The sequence below is a fragment of the Gadus chalcogrammus genome, chromosome 20, assembly GCF_026213295.1.
Source record: "Gadus chalcogrammus isolate NIFS_2021 chromosome 20, NIFS_Gcha_1.0, whole genome shotgun sequence".
NCBI classification, from domain to species: Eukaryota; Metazoa; Chordata; class Actinopteri; order Gadiformes; family Gadidae; genus Gadus; species Gadus chalcogrammus.
Window position 1 is genome coordinate 13,533,838 of NC_079431.1, and position 13,048 is coordinate 13,546,885.

General features: G+C 48.1%; 2 protein-coding genes across 4 annotated transcripts in view; both read left to right on the forward strand.

The window, feature by feature from the left end:
• The window catches only part of LOC130373194 (phospholipid-transporting ATPase IH-like), a 73,497-nt gene that overhangs the window by 56,578 nt on the left and 3,871 nt on the right, over window positions 1-13,048 (forward strand). The window lies entirely within an intron of this gene.
• Window positions 1-13,048, forward strand: part of mcf2lb (mcf.2 cell line derived transforming sequence-like b) — a 70,749-nt gene that overhangs the window by 8,780 nt on the left and 48,921 nt on the right. The window contains exons 3-4 of the mRNA XM_056579504.1: window positions 944-1,058; window positions 4,841-4,931. Of these exons, the coding sequence (XP_056435479.1) occupies window positions 944-1,058; window positions 4,841-4,931 (206 nt within the window). The remainder of the gene's footprint in view (window positions 1-943; window positions 1,059-4,840; window positions 4,932-13,048) is intronic.

A 13,048-nucleotide genomic window follows, 5' to 3' on the forward strand; every position in this document is an offset into this window, starting at 1 on the left:
CATGCCTGTCTTTCAATTTTACTCAATATTTTCATACTCAGTTTATTGCTGAAAATGTCAGCAAACTGAAACAAATATGTAAGGAGAAGCTATGAAAGCACGTTAATCCCAGACAAGTCTGCAGAGAGAGCTCTAAGCAGTTGATCAAACCATGACCGTGCACTTGCTGTTGCTATAGCGATGAGAGGGAAGAAAGATAAATGCGGATTGATATTCCAATCGCATGGGCCGACGGATCTCTGAGGATCAAGACTGTGTGCCTGTTTGTGTGTACACATTGTATGTAAGTTATAAAAAGCAAGAGGAAAGGGAAAAGCTATCAAGCGAGGAAATATTTTAGGGTTTGATGCGTCAGCTCTCTTTAATGTTTAAACCACCACTGCAGTCTCTCTCTCTCTCTCTCTCTCTCTCTCTCTCTCTCTCTCTCTCTCTCTCTCTCTCTCTCTCTCTCTCTCTCTCTCTCTCTCTCTCTCTCTCTCTCTCCTCTCTCTCTCTCTCTCTCTCTCTCTCTCTCTCTCTCTCTCTCTCTCTCTCTCTCTCTCTCTCTCTCTCTCTCTCTCTCTCTCTCTCTCTCTCTCTCTCTCTCTCTCTCTTATTTATATATATATATATATATATATATATATATATATTTATATATAGAGCTGTTACTAAAAACACCAGTGCCCCCATGTGATGTACTGTGTAAATAGCAGTTTGGGTGTCACTTGTAATTACTGTGTCCTGTTAATAAAGAGTACAGAGAGAAAAAAGGCAATCAAATAACGCGGAATGTAATCTCTAAATCCAGAGATTAGCAACCTTTGGAATAGATAGCACAAGGTTTTACAGGGCGATAGCACTACATTTTTTCATTCATCATCACTCATACATTTTCTAAACCACTTTTATTTTGATATGTAAACCTTATAATTCTCCTTCCTTTCCAACATCCAATTCAAAGGGGGCAGAGGACAAAATGGCAGCCCCATCATCGTGTTCCCAGAATTCCCTGCTTTCGGAGAGATCTTGGAAACAGAGTTCCACAACGTGCTTACCTACTTGACCAGTGTACCCAGGTAAGATCATACACACACACACACACACACACACACACACACACACACACACACACACACTTGCTTCATCAGCAAAACATTCTATAATAATTTCAATACCAGCTGCTTTCAAGTCCCACGGTATTTATTACACACACACACACACACACACACACACACACACACACACACACACACACACACAGAGAGAGAGAGAGACAGTTGCGAGTGTTTCCAAAGAACCGACTTACTATTGACTAAGCACATTTTAATCAAATGCGTATTTGCGGCACTGCAGTGACAGTGTGAGGGGCTGGCCAATAGGTGGCAGTACCATCACGCAGTGCTTTGGTACCGCTGAGCCCATACATTTAGGTTCACACAGTTCAAACGGAGAGATTGAACTATCATTTCATTACATAGAGACCCCCCCTCCCCCAGCCTACGGACACCAGAGAGAGTGCTGGGCGACAAGAGGAGGGGGGCAGGGACTCCGGAGAGGACTTTTTTTAATTAACAGTCCTCCCCCCCCTGACTGTTATCATACTCCTGCAGACGGCCTCTGCAGACAGACTAGACCAGGCGTTGGAGGAAGGGAAAGGACACACACAATGCACACACTTCCCAATCGCCCTCACACCTTAGTGCCTACCTCCTCCATCCACTTCATGTTTTTGTTACTGAGCCAGCCAGCTACTCCCTCCCTCCCCTCCGGCCCCTTGTTTCCGTACCTTGTCTGCAGCTGCAAACACTGTTCAAAAATAGAAAGTGCTGTGTTTCGGACTGTTTCGGCCTCAATAATGCATGCAGACGGTTCTGCTTCTCACTGCTTGTTATTTGAATGTGCGTGTGTGTGTGTGAGTGTGTGCTTTAGGAAGTAAGAAGGATAGGAGAGGAAGGGAGAGAGAGAGCATCTTTGTGTTGAATGGATTAGCTCAGTGTCCTCTTTGTTCATAGGTTTAAATGTTTCTATTTATACACATGCAAATCAATTTTTCCATATTAAAGAGAATCCCCCATTTTTGATCGCGTTGAAAATATTTTTGTTTTTTCATGTTTCATGTTTCTACTGTCCGCTGGGAAAGAAGAAATGAATGAAAAGCTTAATGGTGCGCCGTTTTAATTCCACCAGAGGAAGGAGATATTCTGTGCATCCAAGCAGAAAACAGCTTTCCACAGTAGAACAACCTTGCAATAATCACCCCCCAAGCCCTTAATAATGGGTTATGATCCCCCCCCTTGATGAGGCTACAGCGAAAACGTCCCCTCCCGCTGAAGTCCCGTTGTGCACCCACAGCAGTGGGGAGGCTGTGAGGCTGACCGGCTCATATGGAAGGTGAGGTGACCCTCCCAGCAGGTGTCTGACCCTCTGTTGGCCCAGCTGGGGGCCACTCACCAACAGATGCTCACTGATACCTGAGGGAGCCCCAACCCTGGCACAATTTCCAACATCTGTGTGAAATGACCTTGAGGCTCAATGCACAGGCAAACGTGACGAAAATAAAGAAAATACTGGGACTTGATAAGAATAGATGACATCCATGGACACAACCCCATATTAACATGGTATTGTGCCTATGATTGAATTTACTGGTGGCTATTTAATTATTATTATTTATTTTTTTCATCATGTTAGCAGTTGAGGGGTTTGTGTGTGAGTGTGTGTGTGTGTGTACGTGCGTGTGTGTGTGTGTGTTTGCTCGTATGAATGTGTACTTGTGTGTCACGCCACCAGTACTTCTGCATATGCATTCATGCAGCAAATATCCTTCATCCCTACTTTGCCATTAGGCAAATCCCTGCCCACAGCCAGCAGGGCATCCACACTACGCCCAGAAATCCAATTATTTAGACGACCCTCCAAGCAGCCGCTCCTCCCAAAACCAACCGAGGGGAATATCCAATGAATATTAAAATGGATGTTATTAGACATGTACCTCTCCTTATTTAGCCATTCACCCATGATAAAAGTGATCCACGCTAATGAGAACCAGACTAGAAACTCCCCCTGTCACGGAGTCTTCGTGGGTCCTCGTGGGACAACATCTGATATATTCTAGTCGGTTTGGTTGGTATGATTACTCAATTCTTTGTTTTAAATACATTTACAGTGGAGCCTTTTCCCACTCTAAAAACATGCCATGCTCACGTGAGCTCATCCATTTTTCAGCAGCAGGCACGTGGGATGCACTTCTTTGTCATGCGGGCATCAGCAGTGGTTAACTCAGATGGACATATGGAGGTCTTACACCCAACCTCGGACTCGTTTGTTGTCATGAGACCCCCCCCCCCAGCCCACCCCCACCCCTCCTTGTTTTAGTGGGTGTATTAGGGAGATTGGCTCTTGTCCCCTTTATCCTCTCCTCCCCTCCTCTGTGTCCAGCACAACACACACCCATAGCCCTGCAGTGCATTTCCTCTGAATGCATGCGAACGGACGGCGAGACCAGGGGAGGGACAACGACGACAGGGAAGGGAGGGAACCAACAGGAACGTAGAAAGGCGTGCAGTGAAATGAAACCAGTGGTACTGTTGACATTGGAGACAGTGAGAGGGGCGGTGCGTCCAAAAGAACGCAGTCCTCCCCATAAAGAAGAGCCATCTTCCTCAGAGCCACTGCCGTTTTCCTTTTTATTCCTCTTTTTTTTCATGCCTGTCTCCTCCCTCTTCCCGCCTCCCCCCCGGTCTACAAGACGTGCTGATTGGCCAACAGGGCTGCAAACCCCCTCCTCCCCCCCAGCAGCTATAGCCAGTGTCTGGCTGGTGGCATAGCACCTTCTGGCGCCTCATTGGCTGGCTGCTGCCTTCAGTGCAGCAGAGGAGGGGAGCTGGTTCGAGGCGCTGGGCTCCCTCTCGTCAACGGGGTACAACACGCTGAGATTTCATCCTGGCTGCCTGTGTTTATCATTTTTCCCCTTTTTTTCCTCCATTGTTGTCTCCACCACCGGACAGTTCTCCGTCCACATATTTTTCCCTCTGGCATTTTTTTGCCTGGTGCCCCCCTGCTATGAGTGCACCTCCTGCTTGGAATAACCGCGTCGCCCCTCGGCTCATCTGAGTGAACACACAGACGTCAAGGATTACGATCTGCGTCTTTTCTGCACGGAGGCTTTTCTGTGTGGCTGCGCCGCTGAGGTGAGACGCTGGTGTGCGGCGGCGTGTCCGCGGGGAGCCGTCATGTTTTAATGTATGAGGAGTGGGTCCATAGAGGAGGGAGAAGAGGACCGACATGTGGGACAGTATTGACTAACCCGCCCCCCCTCAGACCTCCAACCTGCTGTTTGTCACCGGGAAGGGGGGGGGAGTGGGATGGGTTGGTGGTGGTGGGGGCGCTGATGTGTGTGTGTGTGTGTGTGCGTGTGTGTGTGTATGCAGTGGGGGGCTGGTCTCTGCTTGTCAAGGAGGCTTGTCTAGGAACAGACAAGCCCCATCTTAATTGCGTCAGTTTACACCACAGCATTTGTAATGAATCCTAATTAACGTGTACCACTAGACTAAAGGAGGGCATGTCCGGTTTAATGTTTAACCATTTGGTTGACCTTTACATTGGCACAGAAACGGCTAATGCATGTACTGTTTTTTTTTTTTTCATGTCTCATTCTGTATTTTGCTCTTTTGATTACCCAAGCAGGGACGAACATAAATCTTTTTATATGATCTGTAAAAAACTGCCGGCCATGCAATAGTTTTTATTATGTAACCCTGAATTCTCTTAAATAAAATGGATCTTCCATCTACACCTGGTGGCAGGTGTTGATGCCGGACCCTGTGCCCCAGTGTAAACCTGCCCCTCTCTCTCCCAGTCTCTCGGCCACAGGGGTGGGCTTCGTACTGGTCATCGACCGCCGGCAGGACCGATGGGCGGCCGTCAAGGGGACCCTGCTTCGAATCGCAGTGAGTTTCATCTTGTGGTGTTTTATGTTGCTGGACATGTTTGTTTGTCTCCCCCCCCCCCCCCCCCCCCCCCCCCCCCCCCCCCCCCCGGTCCTTGTATGGAGTGCAGGCTTTATGGTTTATGTGTGCGCCGCCTATATGCAGGATGTCCAATCAATCATTCAAATCAAATGTGTTGACAGAGCACATTTATAAATAGCCAGCGTCGACTTCATGCTGTACACGTCTATGCTAGCAGATTGCAGCAAACAAACAAACACAGAATACACAAAGGCAGAGCACACCGTTTAAATGCCTAAGGTCTTTGAGACAAGTTTTAATTATGTGGATTGGAGGACATTCCTGGCTCAATCTGGGCCTTTGTGCGTTGACGATGCACGACAGTAAGTATGATCGTCCTGTGCACAGAAAGGCAATGACTCTGTCTTACCTTATTTGACAGAGATATATGAATCTTCCTTTTATTTCTTCCATTTGATAAATATTTTTTTTTATTATGCTTGACTCAATGAAACCCCATTCTCAAAACTGGTTGAAAAAACACTTTAGTCACAACGTAGGAAGTACCAGTGAGGTGACTCGATGGTGTAGGAGCTGTACATATATTCCAACCCCATTGTTTGGGATTTGGGGTCTTTCTTTATATTTCTCTCTGTTTATGTTGTGCTGGGTGACATCTTTCAAATGCTGAAAGAGGTTGGATGGATTCTGCAAACAGCAGAAGGGCTTGTTAGTATTAATGGTGCGACCAGCCCCCTCCCTACACCCCCCCCCACCCATTCATGTACACCTCCCTTCCACCCAAGCCCGCCATGTGTTTCCATCACCCGGGGGGGAGAAATAAAGCAGTGGCTGCCAGGAATACAGGGGAGGGGACTGTGTTTTGCTCTGCATGGCTCGTGCATTGTGTGCAAGGCCCCATGAATGTGACAAGGAGACGCCTTCGATGTGATTGCTTGATTCATGACTTCATCGTCATTATCATCATTGTTAACATGTTGTCACCACGACAACAAGGAATAAAACAAGATGGATAATGCAAAATATGAATGCATACAATGAGAAAGAAATGGCGTGAGAGAGATGAGAGAGAGTTAGGAAGCAACAGATAGAGAATGATACAGCAAGATGAGAGACGCTAAGAGATAGAGTAGGGCCTTACGCATCTCAGAAAAAAGGAAAGATTACAATGTGTGTTTACTTATGATGCATAAGGAAGGCAAGACAAAATACAGAATGTTGTGTGTGTGTGTGCTGTGTGTTGTGTGTGTGCTGTGTGTAAGTGTGTGTGTGGTTGTGTGTGTGTGTGTGTGTGTGTGTGTGTGTGTGTGTGTGTGTGTGTGTGTGTGTGTGTGTGTGGTGTGTGGTGTGTCCTTACAATATCTCAGGATGTAAAGATCTCTGGTTATAAGGGGTGTGCCTGTCGTTGTGTAATGCTGTGTCTGGTCCAGCCTAGTAACCTACTTTGAGCAGCAGAGCGATTCATACTCTAATCATCAGCAATCAGCTGCTGGAAGCCAGGGGCTCACTGCAAGCAGCACACACACACACCCCCACACACACACACGCACACGCACGCACACGCAGTATGCAGAGGTAACCCCTCTCTCCCTCCTTCCCTCCACTACCGCCATCCACACCCCATCTCCTATGCTTCTTTTAGTGGGATTCACTCGTTGGTGTTCGTCTTTAAATGCATCATCATCAGCCCGCTTTCCCCCGTCCAATTCACCTCTGTATCTCCTTTGAATTTCTGAAAAGAAATGGGTGGCAAGGAAGATTCACTGTAATGACTTACCATCATTGTCTCTCTCTCTCTCCCCCCTCTCTCTCTTTTCTTCTCTTCTCTTTCTTCTTTCTCTCATCTCTAATATACACCTGCTTGTTCTTACTTACCCCCCTCACCCAGCTGGCTGTGTGCACAACAGGCTTATCTGATTGAATGGGGGCGGGCTGAAAAGGGGGTGGTGGGTGAGCTCCGGGGTCTTCCCTCAACGCACCACGAGGTTGCCACTGCATATTGCGCTTTTGCGCTAAGGCACTAAACAATATTAGTTAATTATATTGTCCCCCATTAGAAGGTTGTGATATTGCTATGCATCTATCCTTCAAGCCACATAAACATTCCATTCTCCCCCCCCCCCCCCCCCCCCAAAACACACACACCACGCACGCACGCGCGCACGCGCACGCGCGCGCGCGCACGCGCACACGCGCACGCGCGCATAAACACAAACAGCGTTTCTTCATTCAGCAGCACATCTGCTCTGTTTGGATGACAACACAATGGTAACGTGTTGTAAGTGTGATGCCTACCAGTGTGTTGTTTTTTTCTTCATTACACAACACAACAAAAACAAATAAACCTTAAACTACCAGAGTTCCATGGTTTTCCTAGCCGCCGGTATGGCATGGTTGGTTTACATTTTATACCAATGGTGACCAATGGTTTTAAACCATTGGTCAAGAGGTATATACACTCATCCTGACTCTGCGTGATAACCCTCCAGTGTTCTATGTTACAAAGTGCATGCGTGGGTAAGCAGGACACCCAAAGCGATATGTGGGACACCCTAATTGTTCTATTGTAAAAGCAGTTTTTTTGGGGGGGGCATACATTATGTGTATGAAAAAAAACCACACATCAAACTACTTAATATAAAACAAGAAAAAAACATAAACACACCTACAAAAACACAGATATTATCCACTACGCTATAGTGGAGGAAAAGGAACAAAAGAAGACGTTTGAAGCTTCAAAGAGGGGAGAGGGAGAGGGAACCCAACCCCCGGGGGACGAGGGGGGACCCGCGCTCCATCTTTCAATGAATGGAGCTTGATTAATCCCACAGAGCCGCCGGTGGCCATCACACCAATGACTGGGGGCTACTGAACGCCGGCAGTGTTGAGCGAGGGGAGCTGCTCCTCATCGCACCATCTGGGCTCGGAAAACCCTTGTGGTCAAGCCAATAGAGGGATAGATGACAGCTCTGGAGGTCACAGGCACAGTCAGGGAAGCAATATGCAGTGCACACAATTTTATTCGGAGTATGTTAGTACAGCATGTGTGTGTGTGTGTATTACAAGTTGTGTAATGCATACTTGTGTGTGTGGTGAGTATGTATGTATGTAAAAACAAGTGTGAATACGTGTGTGTGTGTGTGTGGTTGTGTGTGTGTGTGTGTGTGTATGCATTGTGAACAAGTGTGAATGCATGCTTATTGATCACATCACAGATTGATGTGCAATGACGATGGTTCCCTGCCAGCTGTGGTTCTTGTGCCAGTTGATGTGAGAGAATCGCCGATTCAGTGTGATTGCGAGGGCTAGTTTTTGGTATAAGAACGGGGGACGGCCCCTGTGGGTCGTTTTAAGGGTGGTAGGTAGCATCTCCTTCTGACACGACAGTCGGGATGGGGAGGGTGGGGAGGGTTCCTCATTAAAGGCCTGTCGCCGTTAGCGTCAGTCAGGCAGTCCCCAATACTCTCACCCACCCATTATGCAGCCCACTCCCCCTCCTGTGTGTGTGTCTGTGTGTTTGCTGTGTGTGTGTGTGTGTGTGTGTGTGTGTGTGTGTGTGTGTGTGTGTGTGTGTGTGTGTGTGTGTGTGTGTGTGTCGCTGTGTGTGTGTGCATGTGTGTGTGTGTGTGTGTGTTGTGTGGAGGGTGTGTGCGTCTTCTGTTCGTCCATCAAGGGCTTTGTGAAGATGATAAAAAAGACAGTTCTGCGTGTGTGTGTGTGTGCGTTTCCATGCGTGTGTGTGAGCTTAAAAAAGCGTGGTGCCGTGGTGTGGGTGTTTAGAAATGAGAGCGAGACAGAGAGCGAGAACAGAACTGTGTCTCAGAGCGGTTCACAGTGTCTCGCTGAAAGAACAAAGCCTGGGTGAAAGCGTGGACGCTGAAGCCCACCGGCGGTCCCACACGTCCACGGCTGAGTGGCTTGGGGCCCCGGGCCCTCTCGTCCACATCCACGGCTGAGTGGCTTGGGGCCCCGGGCCCTCTCGTCCACATCCATCCCGTGGTGGTTAACATGGTCAGCAACAAAACATTCCAACACAATTCAGTTCAATTCCGCTTTCATTTCGATACTTCCATACAATTAAACCGGCTCGATTTCTTTCACCGGTTCAATAGACCTTATCAAATATCATTATTATCTCCAATACCCAGTGGTGCAGAAAGGTTTAGTTTATCATCCGCTCAGCATCTGGAAATGTGAATTGATCCATTAAGTTCCCTTAATAGCCCCCTATCCCGACGTGGTGGCATGCTCGTAATGAGGTATCCTGTCTTTTATGCCTAGGACGGCAATTCCTCCAACCGCCTAGGTGGGGGAGGGATGTAATTAGACTAACCACAGCAACAGGTCATTAGATAATTAAGCCAGCGTTGACAACAACTGCAGTGCCTCCAGCATAGAGTGTCCCTTGTGACCTACGTTCCGAGCAAATTCCTAGCCATCAACGTCTTATACTCTAAACTGTTATACTTATTATTCTTATATGCATCCATCCATTTGCAGTGTTATGTTCAATATCGAAGTCCGATCTATAAGGTTTTCCTGTTAGCAGCCTCTAGTGGCTTGGGTTGTAGCTACAGTTTAAAGCTATATCATCTTTTGAGATGGCAGTACCTGTCAGTCTGAGGGGGGCGGGGTCCGGCAAAAGGGGACCAGAATACAAACGATAGATGACGCAGAAAAGTTACCTGTGCAGTTTTACGGGCCGATATCGGAAGATGGGCGTTTAAATGGTTCATGTCTTCTAGTTTTGAGAATCATGTCAATTGATTTTGATAGCGTGTCTACCGCCGATCTACCAAAACAGAACCTCAAGGCTGGGTGCTCTCTAGGTGGTATTAGTGCAAGCTGTGTACGATGAAGAATGATGTTGATCCTCCTCCTTGTAAAGGGGCCCTTGGGAGGCTGGGTGGCGTAAGCAGTCATCACGTTCCATTGCTTGGACAGAACCCGCTTCAGATCGAAATAAGAACAACATGTCACAGCAAAAGGACACCGGTCGTGATGGGGGATGAGAGAGAGAGAGAGAGAGAGAGAGAGAGGCGGAGATAGGCGAGCTCTTAGACCATGTTTGCCTCTGCTTGTTTGCGATGCAGTGTGCCTCCTCTGACTTCAATCTCTCATCCCCAGGGCTCCTTCCCAGGGAACTCCAGCTGCGTTCTCGGTTCTGAGGCACCACCCGCTGCTGCAGCGCACGCTTCCGACATCTCTCTTCAAGTTCAACAAGGCATGAGTTCAGATGAAGTGCGGTAGGTGGAGAGCTAGTACAGACGCAGCAGTAGTACTGCTGCTAATGTAATATTAGTCAATTTAGCCAGATGCTTTATCAAAGCAACGTCACGGTGATTTTGAGCCGGGGATAACTGCCATTAAGGAGCGGGCTAGGGGTGGGTGGGTTGCTTCAGGTTGGGGATCAAACCCCAGACCTCTAGGTGGGGAGTCGAACCCCCTACCCCAATATACTATCTTAACCCCCCACCCCCATTAGTAGTTATAAACTGTAGCATACAAATAATAACGTAGCAGTATTAATAGTCGTGAAAAGTAGAAGCATTGTAGTAGTAGTAACCGCAGCAGTGATAATGACGGATTGAATGTGTGTTTTATTACGTTGCGTGTGGTCGTGTGCAGGTGATCCATGCGAGCTCTGTGACGGAGCTCCATACTACATAGAGCGCAGTCAGCGACCCAGGACGGGGGGGGAACCCAGGAGTCTGCCACGAGAAGTGGACTCTCCACGCACGGTGAGTCCAATCCTCTGATGTATCCAACTTCAGTCATATAAAAGAACCGCCTGGTTGCACATTTACATTCAAGGACATCAGAACCAGATTAGGCATGCAATGATACGTCACACTACGGGTGTGTTTTATGTAATTTGCCTGTGTGTGTGTGTGTGGTGTGTGTGTGGTGTGTGTGTGTGTGTGGTGTGTGTGTGTGTGTAGTGTGTGTGTGTGTGTGTGTGTGTGTGTGGTGTGCCCCCCCTTGTGTCGCGTCACCGCATCAGGCCATAGAGGCTTTGCGCTGATGGTGAAGAAGACGGTCAGATTGCCTGCAGGTGTTTGGCATGGAGTGGCTGAGACGAGCTCCCGGGGGCGATTTTATCCTGGCCACCACCAGCCTGCTGGGGACCCACACCAGCAAGAAGGACCACATGAAGGTGACCCTGCCCTGCCCTCCCTGTCTCCCTCCCTCTGCCTCTCACTCACCCGTCTACTTTCAACAGACTCAGAATTGGCCTGTTCGCATCGGCTGTTGAAACTGGGTGATTTCGACAGAGTGCAATATAGTAACTGAGATGTGTGGGAAGTAACTTTAATGACACCAGGAGTTTCATACCATTGCCAAGTAGTTCGTACCACGCACACACTTATGCCATGTGTCCTGAAGAAAGGGTGTTTTTGACGTGTGTGTGTGTGTGTGTGTGTGTGTGTGTGTGTGTGGGTGTGTGTGTGTGTGTGGGTGTGTGTGTGTGTGTGTGTGTGTGTGTGGTGTGTGTGTGTGTGTGTGGTTGTGTGGGTGGTGTGTGTGTGCTCAGGGGGATATGCTGGTGGCGCTGGCCCAGGGCAGCAGGCTGCTGGAGAGCATCAATGAGCCAGTGGTACGAGACCCGGACCACAACATGACCCAGGATGAACTAGAAAACCTCGCTACAGTGCAGAGGTCAGCTCCTTGCAAGCCCAACACTACAGCCAATATGCACACAGAGCGCAAATTTTGTTTCATAATTTTGGTGTGAGCCAACAATGTTTAGATTGCTTGAATTTCATATTTTTCTTCGATTTATTCATTAATTTTAACATATTAGTTTATATTGACTCCAAACTCTAATGTTGATACTAATGAATATCACACACTTGCCTCCTTAAACAATAAATATTTTTTAAAGATTTACATTTTGTAAATTTGTGACAGTTATTGATCGGCAATCATTAACATTCAACCGTTCTACCATCTCGGTTCAATGGAATGTTAGTGGAATCGCATGTTGATGTCACACTGAAGTTAATAGACCAATTTCTTTTGCCTCATCAGTTTTTTACCCCATTACTGCTGCCTTCTGGTTCCTCTCTCCCTCTCCCCCAAAGCATCCTTTGTATTCCTCCCTTGTTGTTGTGTTCATCTCTCTCTCTCTCTCGGCTCTTGTCAGGCTGCTATCACAGTTGGACGAGACCGAGCGGGCGTTCGATCAGTTTTGGGCGCGGCACCAAACAAAACTGACCCAATGTCTTCAGCTGCGCCACTTTGAGCACAATTACAAGGAGGTTAGTCTGAGGCCGTGGACCGCTCTGTAGACAGTGAGACCTCTTCTGTAGACTCTCATTCAACCATCACACTGCTGATGTTGTTGTTTTTGTTGTCTGTTTAGGTGATGGCCCAGCTGGACCAGGTGTCTGAGAAGCTGGGAACGTACTCCGAAGTGGGCATCAGCCCTGCGCACGCCGACCACATCTTCCGTGACCTGACAAACTATGAGGGAAAAGTCTGTGTGAGTGATACAGAGCACTACATTTAATATGGTGGCACAGTGGTCAGCACTGCTGCCTCACTGCAAGCAGGTCCGGGCTTCAAACTCAAAGCTGTATAACCAAGCTGTATAGTGTTTGCATGTTCTCTCCGTGTTCATCTGACTTCCACCTGGTGCTCCAGTTTCGCCTATCACTAAAAGAAGTACACACACATCTACAAGACCTGGGTTAAAAGTAGAAGACTAATTTCGCCCATTGGGGACAGTAAAATGTATATTCTATGCTAAGCATTACATTGATACAGGGACACACACCAGGAACTATTAGTTTCCCAGGATATACAACCCTGCCCCAATGACCTCCATAGCCTTCACGGCTCCTACATAATGGACCACTAAACCCCCCCTCTCCCTCAACAGGAGTTGCTGGACCGAACCGCGGCTCGGCCCAGGAGGGCGACTCGCTGATCCAGAACTCGCACTACGCGGAGGACTCCCTCCAGAGTAGCTGCAGCGAGCTCCGAGCCCTGAGCTCCGAGCTGAGCAGCACCCTGAGGGCAAAGAAGGACCTCCTCCTGCAGGCCATGGAGCTCCACCACAGCTGGAGAGGGTGAGGGAGACACACACACAC